General features: G+C 47.7%; 1 protein-coding gene across 1 annotated transcript; it reads left to right on the forward strand.

Moving 5' to 3' along the window:
• Nucleotides 1-2299: 2299 nt before the first annotated feature.
• EV420DRAFT_1485723 (uncharacterized protein) lies at nucleotides 2300-3574 on the forward strand (the record flags this gene model as incomplete). Its single annotated transcript, XM_060470282.1, has 2 exons — nucleotides 2300-2497; nucleotides 2543-3574. 2 exons carry the CDS (start codon nucleotides 2300-2302, stop codon nucleotides 3572-3574), a joined length of 1230 nt encoding a protein of 409 aa, XP_060323827.1.
• Between the last annotated feature and the right edge of the window lie 16621 nt (nucleotides 3575-20195).

Consider the following 20195-nt stretch of genomic DNA (forward strand, 5'->3'; position numbering starts at 1 on the left):
CAAGTGGGAACATGATGTCTTCCACTGTGTGGATCCTTGTAATGTTGTTGCTGATGGATCCACCAGCTCATTGCTTCTCTGCCAAAGTGGTGAGCTGCAAAGACTACTTGACTTGGGCCATATCTGTGTGCTTCATTGAGTGTGAAGTACTGGGAAAAGGTCTCAAAGTAGTATTTGCAGTGGGTGAAGAAGCAATCTAGGTCACTGGCCTTCCCATAGAACTTGTCAGGGACCTTGATCAATGTTGGCTTCACGTTTCTCCAGGGGTTCGGTTGTCCATCGGCAATTGCTCAGCCACCCAGTGGGTCAGGCAGCAAAGGGGGATTTTTAGGGTGAGGTAGCGATCGAAGATTTTGATCACTACAGGGTGATGGTGGTTGTGCTGGAGGTTGAGGGAGTACTGGTGGGGGTCCACCTCTGCTGCCTCCACCTCCACCTCCTGGTCCTCCTGGTCCTCCTGGGCCACCACCACCTCCTTCAGATGCAGCTGATGGCAGCCCACTTGTTCCCCCTGTAGATGCTGATTGTGTGGGATCCCCACCCATACTGCGGGTGTGGAAGGTTCCTCCTCCTGCCGCTTCAATCTCTAGGGTATTTAATGGTACCCAGGTGGGGTCAGGGATTGGTATATCTGGTCCCACTATTTTTGGGGATCCCAAGTCAGGAAAGAACTCCTTCCCATAGCATCTTCCAGGTGCTATGGGTTGGTCAGAGTGTATCATATTCTAGTTGATGGTGGCGTGATACCAGGTTTCAGTATGGAGGATTTTATCCTCAATATCTGAACTTAAAGATGCGGTGCTATATGCTTTTCCTTGGTTGGACATGATCCAAGTCATATCATATTGTAAGCTGAAGAGGCTCTGTGCATGCCAAGCTCGAAATGTGATAGCATAGACACACTAAACACACCCACTCTCACACTCACACACACACAGAATCTCAGTAGTTCAGGGGAGATGTGTGATGCAAGCACACAATAACAAAAGAATTAAAAGATGTCTTGCGCTCTTCAAGATATTGTCATGAATTCACCCCTATTTTTCACTTATCTTATCTTATCACGATATCTTATCGCGGCAAGTCAGCAACTCGTCATTTGACTCTCGTCATCATTCCTCGTACCTGATTCGCATCATTCATGACCTGCTCAGTCACATCGCCCACACGGCATTACCTCGTGCCAGGGACCACATCACTGGGACTCGGTCATGGGCTCTGCAGCCACACAAGGTGGGAGGCAGCACCATACGAACAATGCCCTTCTTACTCGCAGGAGCACTTCTAGTGTGGTCATGCTCATACCGCATCACTGGAGCATTGCCACAACACAACCATCAGTTCTCCCTGATAGGTCCCTGGATCTACCGCTCACATGCATGATCCGTTTGATGGCCCATAGACTGATCACACTCTATGGGCCGGATCCTTCTTCACCCAGTCACAGCTTCTTTAGGTCGTCTGTGATCACACCCTAGGATGGACAAGCCGCCACGTACGCTCTTCAGAAGACCGCGCCCTATGGACGCAAGTCTTCCTACTCGCAGGAGGGCTTCTCCTATACCAAACACCATACGATACAGAGGACATAGAAGACAGCATTGCATTGGGACAGCATGCACCGAGACACAGGAGCAGGTACATACTAGTAAATACCACAATGTATTTAAATGAGCCTTGCTGTGGTCTTACACCCCAGCTTCGGCTAAAGTTATACACTCCTAACTTTTCACGCAGAAACTCCCTGTTTCGTGCTTAAGGACTACCATACCTTACTGAGCGATTGCAACGCCCTCTTCACAACTGAATCACCAAATGCGAGTGACAGTTTAGAGGCAACCGTTGTTCAATCCAAGTTAGTGCATTACAATTAGCCGAAGCTTGTATTAATACCCTCATCGTTGATTGAACAACGGTGACCGTATTGTCTTGCCTGATTGCCGACACAAGCTCATCAGCAGCAACCCTTCTATAAAGCTACACCCCACAAAGAGCGCTGACCCTCACTACCCTATTAGTGAGCGAGTAATGAGCTCTACCCCAACTGCCCTCGTCGTCTTCATTAACAGAACGACTGCAGCATCCGGAGCATTCAAAAGGAACCCTTGTCATCATACGATGAATCCTCAGGGCTGCTCACCCCTACAGAAATATTTCATACTCGCATCATCGTCCAACGACAGTGACTGTATGAATCCAATAGGCTATATCACAAGCCGTACCCCCACCCTGGAAACTTTACTATCTTTAGTAAAGCACGCCTTGCACCAAAGCACTCGATCCTATCCACAAACACGAGATGGATCAGCTCCCATTCGCCCCAACGCCGGAGACAACCTCCAGGCCCAATACCCCCGAAGTCCGCAATTTGCAGCAGGATATTGGGAAGGTACCAAAGGATCTTGGGATGACCCCACTACCCTCAGCACCTTCGACGACCAGCAGTTCTACACCGACGAGTACAACTGACTCATCGAGGAACGAACTCTGGAAGAAGGTAGTAGAAGCAATGGTGGCAAGGGACATGTGACAAAAGAAACAGAGTGGCAAAGAACCACCTTCGAAGGAATCGACAACTCTTTCCTCCCTACCCGGGGAGTTGATCGAGAAGGTGGACAAACCACAGTTGAAAGAACGGATGCAGGAGGATATCGAAGAGATGAATCTCCAGGGTCATTCGGAGAGGCCGGACCAATGCTCCACGCCTCAGAGCTCGACGGGGGGATCTACTCCTCCACCGGAACTCCAAGAGAGGCATGGGGAGTCCACACAGAGTCAGGAAATCAATTACCAGACTCACACCTCGAGGGAGACGTCTCCAGTTGGAGCCCAGACACTGGCTCCTTCTATGAGACAGAAGTCATCCGGCTCGAATCTGAAGTCGCCTCAAAGAGATCCACTTGCATCTGTAGCCGGGTATATCAAAGGTATCACCAAATCACTCTACAACTTGCACGAAGAATCCGTCAATTGGCCAGGAAAGAAAGAGGAGTGGCCGAGGAAAAAGGGATACTGGATTGGGGATCGCTCATTCCAGTGGAGACCTGGATCACCCCCGAAGAGGGATCCTGGGACTTACCCCCAATATCCTCTGAATCAACCGCCAACGACATCTGGCACTCCATTGCCGGGGACGGTTGGAACTCCCCCTGGCCAAACACCTCCTACGGGGCCATATGGCCCAACCCCATGGCCCGAATGGATGTTCACGGAGACTTATGGGACTCGCTCTCGACCCCTATCAGCATCGGGGAAGAATACCGAACGATCCCAGAGGAAGAAGAAGAAAGTAAAGATAGTGGTACCTCCACCGACACCTCCTCTGACGCGGACGAAACCATCCATGTCTTTGGTGCTGAACTTCAGCACTGAAGACATCTTCAATACCAAGAAACCGGGGGGAGACTGGACCAAACCACACCTACCAACTGAGGTGTTTTGGACCACATCTCCGGACCCCGAACTAGGAAAGAGAGCTTCCTCTCTTTCCCAATACAGAGGCACGTCACGCCCTGGAGAAACAGATGAAGAAATGGACATGGATCGTCTCAAGCGAGAGAAGCGGTGTTTCTGATGTGGACACATCGGGCACTGGGCGAAGAGTCGTGAATGCAACCCACAAAAGAAGTGGCTCACCAAGAACGCTGAAGGGCGGAGAACCCACTTCATGCGACGACAACAAATGGAATCCACGGAAGGACAATGTCTTCGCTGTGGATTCCCTGGACATACAAGACGGGATAATAAATGCCCATCTGACAGGTCCCAATGGCGCTCTGCTTCAAGCAGAGCAAGGCCCCTCAACAACAAATGCTGAGGGGGAGGCGTCGACAAAGGACTAGGCAAGCCTGCCTAGGTCGACCAGCAATAGTGCGATATCAGCAGAAAGAAAGGAGTCGACGACGGACCAGGCAATTTGCCCTTGTACAACAGGACTCAATTTTCTTCAGGTAAACCCCTACTCAATAAATTTGTACTCAGAAATTATGTTTGTAGGTACCAATACGGACAATAAATCCCTTTTGTTCTAAGAAAACAGGGAAGGAGACAACCTTTAAAAACAAACGTCGAACCCAAACGGGAGGGAACACTAGTCAAACTCTAGGACTACCCCTCACACCATCGCGTCGCAAAGGATATGTTGTGCACCCCAAGTGACAAAACCAAGAAAGCCACGGCTCTATATCACCATCGACGAACTCTGGATGGCACCAGGATGAGAAAACTGGTGATCCATCAGGAATTGACTGGAAATCCTAATCAACCTACCAAGGCGGAGAGACCGACCTCTGCCGTAGGGAATGTTGGATTCCCAGATTGCAGGACTGATCAACCTCGAAAGGTTGACAGTCAAGAGTTATGACCAATCTGGTCAACTCGACAGAAACCCATCCATGCGAGTTGGAATCTCCACAAACGACGAAGAGGCTATACACCACTGCGAAGTATCATTACAGACAGATCTGGAATGGCAGTGTGGATCTAAACAAGATTATTCACGTCATCCATGATCCGCTTAATCCCACTGATCACACCGCATCATCATCACCCTTGTCTGATGATCTGTTTGATGGCCCAATAGATCCGATCATACTTCTATGGGCCCGACCCTCTTCTACCAAGTCATGCTTCTTAAAAGAAGCTGACCGCGGCACATCCAGTAGGGTGCGGGAGCAAAGTCATATACATTGGGATGCCTCTCGTATACCAATGCAACCAATCTGGAAGGAAGCAATGCGTTAAAACACAAAAAGAGGATCCCTCGAACAAAACAAGCACTTCTAATCCCACTGGACGACATGGGGTACGAGGGATAACCCCCGCTGCCAAATCGGCAATGAACCCCAACCGTCAGGACATGCCGCCTTGCAGTGGCGCTGATGACACGAGAGGTCAAAATGAAGGCCGAACTGGGGCCGGACTCTCGGAAAAGCGCGACTCATGCGCAACCTCAGAAACGAGCAAGCGAACCGTTGCTGCTGGCGGCGGAGGATCAAGAATGAGTAGGCCCCTCTGTGATGGCGGGGAACCCCTCAGAAAAGCGGAGGTCCATGCCGCAGGGCAATGGGGGCCTGTAGCGTAACAGAGCTCCAAAGGTTTGACAGTAACTCCCATCGTCCCCGGGAGTAAGAGCAAGAGCGACCAACTCCCGCTTAGGACCCATAGCGGTCCGGTGACCAAATGCCATCACCCCGAGCGGTAACCATCAAGGCCCCTTGGTGCAGGGAAAGTTCCGGATGCAATGGAGAGGCCCCCGCACCAGGGACAGGCTGCGCCCAGCCATCCTGGCAAAGGACATCGGCCGATAACCCGGGCCGCCGCTCCTACCCCAATTGTAGCAGCGGCTCGCGATGGAAAAGCAGCTGTGGCGAGGAATCAGGGGGAATCCCTCGGAACCCCTGATGAGCCAATATGTGTGCGCCCACGAAGGGTTACCGAGTGTACCGCCTGGGGTCAAGGATCGGGGTAAGGACCCCTCAAGACTAAAGACCTCGCAGGGCGAAAGCCATACTGCTCGAGGCAGAGACAAGGACAAGAAGTCTCTGGGTAGTAAACCCTCGGGAGTCGGTTCTCCCTCGAGGTAGCCAAGTCAATAAAACAGGTAACTATCGTTAAAGTACCTAACAACGAGGAGTACCGGAAAATGAACACCAACTCAACAGTTAGTTGGTGCTCATTTTCCGAGGCCCTTCAGTTAATTAACAGTTACCAAAAGAGTTTACAGGACTCTTAAAAACCTGGACTGTGCGGGCCATCCCCGAGTGGGAAAGACCTTAGTAGTGCAAGCGAACAGGCAGGAAGCTAAGTAACTGCAGAAGCACAACAGGCCACAAAACCTGCAGCGAACAGTGACAGGGGGAAGTCCCCGATGCTGAAAGAGGGAAACCTCGAATACTCATCGGAGGAGTACCCTTCGGACTCAAGAAGTTCTGGTTAAACTCATCCAAGAGGAGGAACTCATGAAGTGTAGGAGTAATGCTCAAACTCTACAAACCCTGTTAAAAACAGTAACCGACACCCTACTCGTGACTGTTAAAACAGCCGGTAAAGAGGAGAGGCGACTCACCCATGAAACCTCCCCGATGAGAAAGACCAAAAACACCCTATACGCTAATGTGGACATGAAGGGCCATGCGCCTTAATATCCGAGGTCGCAAAAACCCAATTACTGTGGATATACCCTTGATGAACAGGAAATTTAGGCGATTAATGCACAGCCTAAACAACCTGCCATTAGAGAAAATCCATAAAAATCCTATCCTAACCGATTGACCGGTGGACCCGCAAAACATGAAAATCAGAACTCACGTATGAAGTGGTCTGTACCCCACCATCATCGGTTAGCACGAATAGTACTCAAAAAGGGAGTTATTGGCCATAATAACTACCTTAAATGGATCGTACCACCGCCATATAGGAGCAATACTGAAGAATTGGGATAGTAACAATCATCCCAATCCCCTGCATTCCTACCCCGATGAACTTTGGAAGGTAGCAGACCAATAAACGACACCAAGTTCCCTCACTACAGAGCCATGCTAAAGGATTGGTTGGCGACCCACTCCTTGCATCTGAGTCGCTGAATATCAGCACCAGATTGGAGCCCTACGGGTGAACAAACAACCTTAGCATACGCCATAGTCAAAACTTCAAGATGCCACCATGTTAAACTACACTCCCAAAGATCAGGGATTGATTAATCAATCCTGATCAAAGGATCGACAGTCAGGGCCATGATCAAATTGATGCAGAGGCCAAATAATCAAGAGCCATTGGCTCAACTATTGAACAATAAATCCCTTTCGTTCAGAAACACAGGGAAGGAAGGAAACCTTTAAAAACCAAAAGCTACGAACCATAGAGGAGGAGAAAACCTTCGAAGAAATCAAACGGCTAAACCAGAGGGCTCCACTGCGACGAGAAAAACAAATTATCGTTAAACGTCGAGGAACCCTCCGGAATAACCAAGTCAAAGGATGATAAAACCCTTTCATCCCGATCAACAGGGGATGGACAAAACCTTCACAAAAAATCAACGAGAACTACCTCGTTCAAAGATCGCTGACTGAGAACAGTCAACCATTATTCTATAGCTGGACACGCCCTATCCGTCTCCAATTAATTAAACAGAGTTATTGGACCCCAATCTATGGGTACTGCCAATCCCTTTTGCTGGGAAATACGAGGCTGTGGAAGCCATACAACCCACACCAAAGTGGGAACACCCTCGGGAACCTGGAACAAAGCCCTAACAAACTTGGGCAACGATCCAGAGTCCGATGATGCCCACTACTCCTATCATCATGGCCATGTCCCTACCAGCATCTAAAATGCCAAAGGACATAGGCCATTACGAGAAGCATACCTGGGAATTATAGGCCATAATAATTCTCTCGGAGAACAACAACCTTCGAGCGACACCTACGATCGAACAGGAGGAGTCTCTAAGGAGTAAGTCCTCGGGGAGCTGATACTCCCCTTGAGCTGACTGCTTCAAAGGACTACGTTTCTATTCAAGACTAGCTATGCTCCAAGAATGAGCGCGATGAGCACCCCAACAGTAACCGACACTCTGCTCGTGACTGTTAACCACACAACCGTATTTATTCCCCTTTCGCAGGGACATGCAAGGCTGTAAAAGCCTTTCATCAGCAAATGCGAGGCTATGGTAGCCACACAACCAATAGACCGGAAATCTATCCAGATTTCCAACTGAGGAGTAAACCTCGTAAAAATCGGCTGTCCAAGGACATTCCATATTTATGACGAAGACAGATCAACGCCACCCACATGAGGGTTGGGATGGCATGTGACCTCGAAGAACCAAAGATCCCAGAGTTTAAACGCACTCTACATTCGGGTTCCACAGATCTTCACGAGAACCACCTCGGAACACGACCAACGACTGAGAAAAGTCAACCGTTACTTATCAGCAACAGTTGCAGATAATCGGTGCCCATGCACAACCTACCAAGGAAGAGAGACCGACCTCTGCCATAGATGGAGCACCAACAAGAACACAAACGAAGGAATTTCTCCCCAAGGGATCACCTCACCTAACCCAGCAATGGCAAGGGTCTCCGATATCGCCCAATGAGAGGGTCATCGATACGAGACAAGCCTTGTCCAATCCAAGTCAGGGATCGATAATCCAAGGAGGACCATCACTGCCATCAGAGACTGACCTGATAGCATTCCTTCAACAATTGAGAACTACCTCATCAAAGATCGCTAGCTGAGAACAGCCGCAAAGACCAGACCAAGACGTCATCCTTGGCTGGTACAGAACCAACCGATCTCGATCGAAGGATCAAGGATCAGGGCCATAATCAATATCAAGGCCAAAACAGGAGAATGACCTCCTATATCAAAATTCGCAGCATGAGAACATGCAAACCATACTAATCAGTGGTGTTTTCCCCCAGGGTTCCCACAGATTACTCCACCAAAGCAACGGTCCCACTTGAAAAGTGGATTTCAACCAAGGCGCAAGCTGCGCCAAATACAGGGGAGCCATTAGGCTCAAAAACAGAGGAATTTACCCCCGAGAGATCACCTCACTTAACCTAGCGATTGCAAGGGTCTCCGATATCCAAATCACCCAATGAGAGTTGATATCAATCCAGACAAGCCTTGTTCAATCCAAGTCAAGGATCGACGATCTAACGCCACGAATTCCAAATCGCCGAATGACTACAAAGGTTTATTTGCTGCCCAAAAGAAGGGGCAGTTACTCTCGAAGAGGAGGAAGACGACGGACTTCCATGATGAGACGCACTAGAGGAAAATCCTTCAGAAAGCAAAACCGATACTTCAAGGGACCGAGAGCTCAACACTCTTCCCGGATTCCCTGGGTCCAGCTTCAGATGCAGCCGAACGTTCTATATCTCCTCTATCAAACATCAAACAGGAAGGCGAACCTTACACTGACTCAGTCGGGACGACCGAGTCTTAGTGAGGGGGTAATGTCATGAATTCACCCCTATTTTTCGCTTATCTTATCTTATCATGATATCTTATCGCGGCAAGTCAGCAACTCGTCATTTGACTCTCGTCATCATTCCTCGTACCTGATTCGCATCATTCATGACCTGCTCAGTCACATCGCCCACACGGCATTACCTCGTGCCAGGGACCACATCACTGGGACTCGGTCATGGGCTCTGCAGCCACACAAGGTGGGAGGCAGCACCATACGAACAATGCCCTTCTTACTCGCAGGAGCACTTCTAGTGTGGTCATGCTCATACCGCATCACCGGAGCATTGCCACAACACAACCATCAGTTCTCCCTGATAGGTCCCTGGATCTACCGCTCACATGCATGATCCGTTTGATGGCCCATAGACTGATCACACTCTATGGGCCGGATCCTTCTTCACCCAGTCACGCTTCTTTAGGTCGTCTGTGATCACACCCTAGGATGGACAAGCCGCCACGTACGCTCTTCAGAAGACCGCGCCCTATGGACGCAAGTCTTCCTACTCGCAGGAGGGCTTCTCCTATACCAAACACCATACGATACAGAGGACATAGAAGACAGCATTGCATTGGGACAGCATGCACCGAGACACAGGAGCGGTACATACTAGTAAATACCACAATGTATTTAAATGAGCCTTGCTGTGGTCTTACACCCCAGCTTCGGCTAAAGTTATACACTCCTAACTTTTCACGCAGAAACTCCCTGTTTCGTGCTTAAGGACTACCATACCTTACTGAGCGATTGCAACGCCCTCTTCACAACTGAATCACCAAATGCGAGTGACAGTTTAGAGGCAACCGTTGTTCAATCCAAGTTAGTGCGTTACAGATATAATAGTGTGCTAGCTCAAAAGAATTCTCTAGGTCCAAATGCTTTTAGGACAGGAGGTGAGCGATATGTATCGCTTGGCCTCAAGGCAAAAGTAATATTTCCCAAGCCCACAAACGTCCCACAAGAACGTACAACCCTCAATTGATGTTGCGTGTGACACACAGGTGGCCACAACCTGTCAAACAAACTACACATGACTTAAAGCTTCATGCTCTAAGCAGAAAACACTTCAGAAACCTTTTGTAGATCCACAGGGTTCAAACCTATGCAATCCAGAGACACAGAAACACAAAAACATGTCCACAAGCCACAGGGTTTGAACCTATGCCACTTGGGAATAAACCAAAAACCCTCAAAGAGTATTGACAAGCCAAAGGGTTCGAACCTCTGCTACTTGCAACAACTCAGAATTCACAAACACGTTCTGCAAACACAAATGCACATTCAAGTTATCACAATACAATATTTCTCTGAGTTGAGCACAATCAATTACTGTCCAGAATCAAGCTAGGCATCATGCACGAGCAAGGCGTGCCTTGCAACCGCTCAAGCATTTCAAAATAATTCTAGATCCAATAATATTCTCTTGCTTGAAGCTACAAACACAAGTCCTTTGGTTGCACACTAGGCTCTCTGCTTCGTGTCACAACTGTGGGGGTCTGAAAGCTTGCTACCTACTCCTAACTACCATGCTTTTATTTACAGCTAAATGTATAAATAGAAATAACTGAGAATAGATATGCCCCACCCCAGAGTCATTTCCCCTCCGTGACATGTCAAATGCATGGTCACTAATTAATATTCTGAGTCAGTCATCCAAGTTAGTGCTCGGTAACATGCTGCTCTTTCTTCTTGGCAAGGTCTAGAGTTGCCACATCATGCGGAATATTTCTTCTAATTGGCTCCTTGTTTTTAATTTCTCTGTCACGTGCATCGCTAGTGAGTTGGTATTTTTATTTGGTTGCTGCACAACCTTTTCTTAGTTCAATATTTCATTCTGGGTACAGGGTTTCTCTCATGTCAGCTGAAGCCCTCTCAGGAGGCTCGGACTGGGTGGTCCTCAGATCTGAATGACGTCTTGGTGATTGCCAGATCAGCAGGGTTCGTGCATTATAGATCAATGTTGCACGAAGCTCCATAAATATATTATCTTCTCAGTGTATTTTATTTGAGCGAGACGCTGCTGAGAGATGCATAGGGTGTGAGTCAGGGCACTGAGACTCCACACTTAAATGACACCAGTGTGCCACTCTAAGTCTAAGCCATGTGCTCCACTCGGATTATTTTATTATATGCTGCTTCTGCCTCAACAGGTGTCGCTCCATGCTGGGTATGCACTCTAATATTACTTAGTGGATTGACACATGTTTGGATTCACAGGATTCGCAAAATTACATGTATGAACACGTTGCATGCATGTCAAAGTGCCTGCTGGTCCAATCTAACATTTGTGGCCATGTTAGATCATATATTTGCCAGTCCATAAGCTCCTGTGCTTGAACCCTGGATGAACTCAGGTGAGTTGTCTGAGGGTTCTCTATCATCAGGATTGCTGAGCTCATCTTCCTGGGCTTGTTGGTCGATGACCATCCCAGTTTGGGTCCAGGGGTCTGATCTGTTTTCATGGTCAGATGGGTAGCTGATGACCTGGTATCAGGAGAATATCATATATCCTGCATACCAGTCATCGTTCCAGTCACATATGCCTGTGAAGTATCAGCAGTACTCATCCCAGATCTCCACGGCATTTTTCCACTGCCAGATCCAGGGCCATAGCCCTCTGAGTGGGAGGAAACCTCTATCATATCCATCGGGTAGGAACCCTCCCTCTGGCACAAAGAAGGGTTCAAGCTCGTTGGAGGGTTTCGCTCCTTCATGCTTGACACTGGCTAGGGCTTGAAGGCACTGACAGATGGTGCAGTTGCAGTAGGGGTACAGATGAGGGATGGTCTGATCAAGCTCCCCAGAGACGTAGTTCAGGAGGATGATAGGGTCTGGAAAGGGTTGGTCTGCAGCAAACCAGTCAAGGATCCTATCTCCTTGAGGGGTATCTCCTGGAAAAATGACCTACTTTCCTTCTCCAATCAGGGATCTCGAGTGGGTGTAGTACTCTGGGAGCTCCTCATTATTACTGTCAGAGTACTCAGTGAATACAATGTCATCAGGTCCATCTTCAACAGCATTGCTGGTTGAGGGCTCTGAGATGTGAGCAAAGCAGGGTTCAGTGAAGTTCCTGAGGTCAGCAATGGTGATGAAGTTCTGGGGGAGAACTTTGGATTCGGATTGGGGTGAGGACTAGATGAAGTCTGACTTGTGGATGGAATTGTTGTCCCACCAGGAGGGAGGTCCTGCAACTCTGTAGGTTCTGTCAGAGATGTAAGATGAGAGAGAGGTTGGAGCATCATGCCACTCTGGCTCCAGAGATTCATCTCTTTGATACTATTCTGTCTCTCCCATGCTATTTCCTGTTCCATCCACTCCTTGAACATTTCACCCTTCTTCTTGTTCTTGGGCAGGGAGGAACAGGTTTTCAACCTCTTTGAAGGTGGTTCTTCCCCCGGTTCATCCATTGATGATTTGATCAAATACATCAATGTAGAACCTTCATGTTCCCCTCCAATAGAGGCGCTCTCCATCATTGTCGACTCCTGGGATGGCTGCTGATAACTCTGTGGAAGTGATTGATGGCTCTCTGGAGTTGTCATTGCTATCCCATGTTATGGTGTTCCAGGACCCCTCCATGTCGGTCCAGTACTCAACTGTAAACTCGGGGCCTGCTCAGTTGTCCCTGTCATCAGGAGGGATGCCAAGTCATCCAAGCTCTTCTTCCCGAAGGGGTTCTTCACCTTCAGAGTTTTGGTGATCCTCATTCTGAAGCTCAAGCATGGCAGCTCAGTCTTCTCTGTCAGGTAAGAGGTGTCAAAGTGCATCTTGCTCCCCCTTGGCCAGAGTGTGATTGATCTGAGCCTGATGGTGCTCCCTGTTCAGGATGTTCCTGTTGATGAGCCATTGAGTCCATGTACTCTCCCTCTTCTGGAGGTTGATGCTCTTTGGTGTCAGATGGGTCAGATAAAATAGATAACTGTGATTGCAGTTAATAGTATCAAGGTACTGAAGGTACTTCCAAAGATAATGGCAGTGCGGTCTGAGGGGGTGAGAGGCATAAATCTTATTGTACCACAACAAATGTTTAGGGTCTCGAGGTATGGTGGGTGCCATTTTACAGATAACAGGTTGAAGTTTCAGAAGTATAACAGTGACTGCCTTGAAACGATACAGTTACTATTGTTAAACAATGGTAAGGGTAGTAAGGGCAAGCTTTGGCTAAATGTTAAACACTAACTCTAATCTGAACCAAAGTGTGACCTCTGTCCTGACACTTGCATTTGGTGATGTGCTTGGTAACAGCGAGTGACAAAAGGCTAGTGAATGGATATGAACACCACAACATCAAAACCCTCTACTACTCTACATTAATCACCAATATTATTGAGTTCGGATGTTTTGAGTATGATAGAAGCACTCTACAGACTTCAACAAATCAGGGAAAGGTTGTTTAAAGATATATATTTGGTACTAGTGAGCTACACAAGATGTAATACTCATGCTAGCAGGGTTTTAAGACACGATTGGATGAATAGTGACTTGGGTTGAGCAACTGCGCTCGGTCTAACTCTGATACTTCAAAACTAGTAGCACTCTGGGCCAAATACTGGGTCTCACAAGTGGTCTACACTTGACTAGCAGCACCCTAGGCTCGACTAGTGGCACTCTTGGCCTAAGAACAAATACTTTAACTCTGAGAAAATACTTTAACTAACTTCGAAATGCTCTGAGTCACTCCAAGACGGAATAGTAACTTTAAGACACTTCAATTCGTTCAATACTATAGGTGACTAAGTGACTAGTAGACACTTTGTCAAGGTTAAGCACAAAAGCCTTTAATTGGGGCACTAGAATATGGACTAGTAGGTCACAATCGTGGGGATGGCTTGCCTGCTTGCGAGGCCGCCCCTTCTACTACTTATATACTACAGAGACAGGTACAGAATAAATATAAATAGATTCTCTAGGGGTAATATTGGTAAGGATGTCTTGGCTAGTCATGAAATATGGTGAATAATCACACAATAGTCAGCCTAGCCTGATCATTCCTAAGTCCTGACTTGACTAGTAGCATGCTAACTTGACTATCAGTCCAAAGTCTCAACTATAGCCCTTGATATACGACTAGTATAGGATAGACCTGCAACAGTATTGTTATAAAATCGCAAAATCTAGGTGTGAACGCGTAGACAGCATATCATCATTTGGTGATTTAGTATTAGAGGGTCTTTGGTAGATTGTGAGAAGTTAGGGTGTCACTTAGATAGTGAGAGCAAGGAGCTTGTAAGAGTTAGGAGTGTATAACCTTAGCTGAAGCTGGGGTCTAAGGCCACAGCATAGGCTAGCTTAAATACATGTCTGACTTGTACTAATAATAATATCTACTGAGATGCATGCAGCGAGAAGTGTGCTTTACAGCAAATGAGGAATGAGGACACTGAAAGAAGTATGTCCCCAACAAATGAGAGTAAAGAGTGCATATCACTTGCATTAATGTGGGACTCCATCTGAATAGACCATATCCTGTAGACTGCCCTCAACTAGTGGTCAACTCTTGTCCAACCACTAAGAAGCATGATGCCATCAAGAGAAGCATGATAGTGCATGTGGAATGTTGGTCATCTGGAATGTGGCAGCTGTGAACTAGGGTGATGGCAACCAGGTAAACGGGTAGGAGATGTGCCAGTGGAACATCATGGGTCTGAGAGATAAGATAGGTAGGTCTGGGGTTCCAGGAGATAAGGATAAGATAAGATAAGAAAAATAGGAGTAAAGTCATAATAATACTGAAGCTAATGGCAAGATACCAAATGCTGTGACTGATGATTCTAGATCCACATGGGGACATAACTGTACTGAGCTGAGCTGGGGTAAAACAATGGTGACATAGAAAATGAAAGCTAGTAAAACGATGCTGGCTGGTGAAAGTGAAACGATGCTGGCAGAATAAAAGATAAAAGCAAGTTGTAGACATGAAATTCCGTGTATTGGCACAATATGAGTGTACACCAATACTGTTAGAAGAAAAGCTGTGACAGAGAGTATAACTTGGAGTGACTATGCTATTATTGTCTGTCTCCTAGTGGGTACAAGCAGTGATGGTGGTCAATAATGTGTATGATAACTAGTGTCTGGTAACTTGTGTCTAGCAACTACCTATTTTCCATGGTGTATACTAGCTTTTATACTATAAGTCTGGAATAAATTTAGAATACTTGAAGTGAGTCCTTAGTAAGTCCATAGTATATAGATTGGTAAGAAATGATAGAAAACACATGTTCCCAAGATTCTAAAGTAACAGCACCCATATGGCTTTTACTGCATATAGATGAAGTGATTAGCAAGAATGCCACCGATCTCCAGAATTTTGAGCTGCTGTGTTGCTGCAGCAAAGTACATTGAAGCAAGTGTACTGAAGTAGATGCTTGCAGCAATCTCTTGGTGGTATAACAGCCTTAGTAAAGCCTGAGAAAAGGTCATGGCATTAGAGCTAATACCATGGAATTGCTATTTGAGCTGCAGAATTGTGGCTGTGCTAGTCAATCAGATGGGATTCTAAATTCATGAGATCTACAATTAGGTGCCTGGTGGAATTAATGAAAGAAGACTGGCAGATTTAATAAAAGGGGCATGTAATTGATGTGAGGTACAAGTGGGGAAGAATAATTGACAGCATTAAGCAATATTGCTGGGATTGAAGTAGTATGTTGGTGTGGTGGCTGGGGAATTAGCTATCTGGTAAAATCTGTGAATTCTGAGCATACAGAGCCTGGAGGCTCATCACTGTCGCCAATGGCATCGCTGGCAGATGGTTCAGAGATGTGGGCAAAACAGGGCTCAGCAAAGTTCCTGAGGTTGGCAATGGTGATGAAGTTCTGGGAGAGAACTTCAGATTCAGGTCAGGGAGAGAGCCAGACGAGCTCTGACTTGTGGATGGATTTGTCATCCCACCATAAAGAGGGTCCTGTAACTTGGTAGGTCCCATCAGGGGTGTATGATAGGAGGGAGGTTGAGGCTGTGTGCCAATCTGGCTCTGGTGATTCCTCTCCTCCATGTCCCTCTGTATCTCCCTTGCTATCCACTGCTCATACACTTCCTCCAAGTCCTTGTTCCCAAGCAGGGAGGAATGGGTCTTCAATCTCTTCAAAGGTGGTTCTTCGCTCCTATGCTCTATCTGCTGCCCTCCAGTCATCACTATAACTCCCTCCAGTTCATGTGTCAATGATTCCATTGAATACATTAATATAGAACCTTCGGGTTCCTCTCTGATAGAGGTGCTCTCCATCAGAGTCGACTTCTGGTATGGTGGCTGATAACTCCATGGAAGTGACTGACTGCTCCCTGGAGCTGTCATTGTCATCCCACATCATGGCATCCCAGGATTCCTCCATGTTGGTCCAGTACTTGGCTGTAAACTGGGGGTCTCCTGAAATGTCTCCATCATCTGGAGGGATGCTGAGTCATCTAAGGTCTTCTTCCTGAAGGGAAGCTTCTCCTTCACAGTCATGCTGATTCTCAATCTGAGGCTTGATTGTTTCGGAGTGGTCTTCTCTGTTGGGTAGGGTAGCTCAAAGTGCATTTTGCTCCCTCCCTGGCCTTGGTGTAACAGACCTGAGCCTGACAGTGCTTCCTGTCCATGATGTTCCTGTTGATGAGCCATTGAGTCTGTCTACTCTTCCTCTTCCAGGGGTCAGTGCTCTTTGGCATCAGTGAGGTTGGGTGTAATGAACAGCAGCTGCAACTATCAAGAATATGAGGGTGCCAAAAGAGCTGAGAAAGACTATGGTGTTTCTTTTGTTAGGGCTAAGTGGCATAAAGCTCATCGTATAGCAACAAGTGTTTATGAAGCTCCAGATAATGCAGTTACTGTCATAGAACAATAATAGAATGGTGATAAGAGCAAGTGGTACAAGCTTTGGCTAACTGTTATGCACTAACTCAAAACAGCACAAGGCATAAGTCCAATGTGTCACTCACATTCAGTGATTCACAGGGTGGACAGCATTGTGAGTTCTTATAGATGGTGATGGACAGCTGAGTCATGAAACAGAGAGTTCAGTAAGAGTTGGGAGTATATAACCTTAGCTGAAGCTGGGGCTTAAGGCCTATTATGACCTTACCCCTATTTTTCTTATCTTATCTTATCCTTATCTCCCAAAACCCCGGACCTACCTATCTTATCTCCTGAACCTACAATAATCTGTTGGCACACCTCCTACTTGTTTACCCAGTTACCATTACCCCAGATGACCGACATACCATATGCACCATCAGGCTTCTCTCAATGGCATCATGCTTCTTAGTAGTTTGACGAGAGTTGACCACTAGTCGAGGGTGGTCTATAGGATATGGTCTATTCAGATGGAGTCCCATGTCGATGCAGGTGATATGTGCTCTTTACTCTTATTTGTCAGGGACACACTTCTTTCAGTGTCCTCACTCCTCATTTGCTACAGAGCACACTTCTAGTTGCACATGCTCCAACAGACACTATTCTTAGTACAAGTCTGACATGTATTTAAGCTAGCCTATGCTGTAGTCTTAGACCCCAGCTTCAGCTAAGGTTATACACTCCTAACTCTTACAAGCTCCTTGTTTTCACTATCTAAGTGACACCTAACTTCTTATTATGGTTTTACCCCTATTTTCCTTATCTTATCTTATCCTTATCCATCAGAACCCTGGACCTGCCTATCTTATCTCTTGGACCCATGATATTCCGCCGGCACACTCTTTACCCAGTTACCTGGCTGCCATCACCTCAGTTCGCGCTGCTGCCTCCCAGATGACCAGCGACCCTGTTAGGATCGTGCCAATAGGATTGTGGCAGTAAGTGCACGTAGCGGAATGCTGCAGGATGCGTCGGGCGTAGGCGAAGCTATTAGCAACGTCACCCCTGAGCCAAAGTCCTAAGATGGATATGGAAGGAAGTCTGCAGAGTGGCAGGGACGAGGTAAGAGATAAGTCCAACGGATCGGAGTTCCGCGGACTGGAGAACGAGAGTTAGACTTAGAGTTAGAGAGAGAGAGATTTGGCTGAACCAAGTTGATATTCGAACTGAGTATCTACAGTGTAATTCTAAGGCTTATATACTAGTTAGGAGTCCGATCTAGTTCCTACTCGGAGTGGTCTACATTCTAGGGTTGTTGGAGGATGTATTCTACCGGTCGGTAGCTGATGGGGTCCGATGACATGTTCGCTACCGATGTCAGGCTATTGATAAATTAATATGGAGAAGTGAAATATAAAGTGGAATATGAAATGGAATATGAAATAGAAAGTGGGAATCGGAATCCGTAGGCTTCCAGGCTGTGGCTTGTTGGGTTGAGTGGAAGTCGGGTTTCCATCGGCATGCTCGTTACAGTATCCCCCCCTTAGCGTTCTTGCCCTCAAGGACACAGATCCCGATGGCTGAGTGTGTCCACGTGGAATTTTTTCTGGTTGGTCACATGAGTTTTCAACTCTTGACCTGTAACCACCACCATCTCCGTGTCTTTCCCTAACTCCGTCTTCAACATTTGCTATGTCTTCTAACGTTGAGTATCGTTTGTCCGTAACTCCTGAGCCCTATGAGCCCGCCCCGACACCCGACAATCTTTGCCCGGACGAACTAGAAGTTTTCTTCGATGAGCGGGACGCCGCAGAAAAAGCGAGGGAGGACGCCGTGGAGGCCCATGAAGCCTGGAAGGCGCAAAAGCTGAAGGAGGAGAAGAAACAGGCCCAGGAGTTGGAGCGGCGGGAGAAGAAGTTGGCACGGGAGAAGCGGGTTGCTGAAGCCAAGGTGAAAAACGAGCAGGAGGAGCAGGAGGCCACGGAGAGGAAGCGACAAGAGGAAGAGGCGGAGGCGAAGCGATTGGAAGAAGAGGCAAGGGCTTTGGAGGAGAGGAAAACTGCAGAGAAGTTAGCGGATGAGGCCAAGGCCAAGGCGTTGGAGGCTCGGAAGGCTGCAGAGGCCGAGAAGGAGCAGGCAAAGGAGAAGGAAGGTGGCAGTGGGGGAAGCAAGGTTGGTAGCGGGTCCGACGGGGATGACAAGCGGGAGAAGGACCCGAAGGGGAAGGCGTTGAAAAAGTTGGTAAAGCAGAGGAAGGATAGGAAGGGTAAGGGTAAGGCGACGGATTCGGAGGCCACAGGGAATTCAAAGAAGAGGAAGGCCAAGTCCAGTGCGGTGGTATTGAGTGGAGAGGAGGAAGTCGCAGGGCCGTCGGGGCAGCCGTTGAAGAAGTTGAAAACCGAGCCTGAGATGCAGGTGGACGACAAGGAATATAAGGATAATGGTAGGCTTCCCCACGGGTTCCGACTATTTTGCTGACTTGGTGCATAGAGCGTTGTGGTCGTTGCAAGGCAGACAACGTAAAATGTTTCATTCGCCGCGGGCATACTTGCGAATGGTGCAAGTTAAAGAAGAACAAGTGTGTGTTTCCACAAGGTGAAAGTTCGGGATCCGTGGGGTCCAGTGAGGTCATCGACCTCCTACAAAAACTTTGCGACAAGATGGACAATTTCCAGGAAGGCTTGGAAAGGGTAGAGGGAAAGGTGGATTTCCTTGGAAGCCACGTCGATGACTTGGTCGACGATTTTCATGAGGGTGATGCTCCGGAATGGCCGTCGGATTTTGTCGAGGAGGAGTTTAGGGAGGAATGGGCGGCATCTAAGGTCGAGCTCGGAACCCTCAAGAACGTGAATTCGGAGGCCCTACGGATCGCGATGCGTATGCGACTTGACAAGGACGTTGCCCAGTTGTGGAATGCCCACGTCACGGGTACTGAAACCCTCGATGCTGCGGATCCCTTCGAGGTTGCCAACATGCAAGTTTGGTACGGCTGCCTTGGGAAAGACGGTCTTCGATTGGCCATCAAACGTTGCAACCATTTCTTGGACACAAGGGACAAGTTCTATGCGCTCGGAGGCCGTCAGATTGAGTGGGCATTGTGGAAGAGGTATTTGGAGGATGCGGATGAGTTTTTGGTAGAGGATTCTGAAGGGGAATTGGATCCCAAGGAGAAGACGAGGGATGAGATGTGCCCGAGCATGGGTGCCATTGGCGTTCCGGCACTGGATGAGCTGGAGCTTATTGTTATGAGTGATGAGGAGCAGGAAGGAAGTGGAGGGGAAGATAGGGTGGACGAGGATGTGGTGATGGGAGAGTTGGTGCACGCGGAATCCTAGGCACTCTTCTTGGACTTGTATATATTTTTTGGATGTTGTCTTGTACACGGATTTTGAAAGCGCGGGCCTCGGTGGGCATAAATATATATATCTTGGCTTGTAGGCT

The sequence above is a fragment of the Desarmillaria tabescens genome, assembly GCF_030435595.1.
Source record: "Desarmillaria tabescens strain CCBAS 213 chromosome Unknown EV420scaffold_72, whole genome shotgun sequence".
Taxonomy (NCBI): domain Eukaryota; kingdom Fungi; phylum Basidiomycota; class Agaricomycetes; order Agaricales; family Physalacriaceae; genus Desarmillaria; species Desarmillaria tabescens.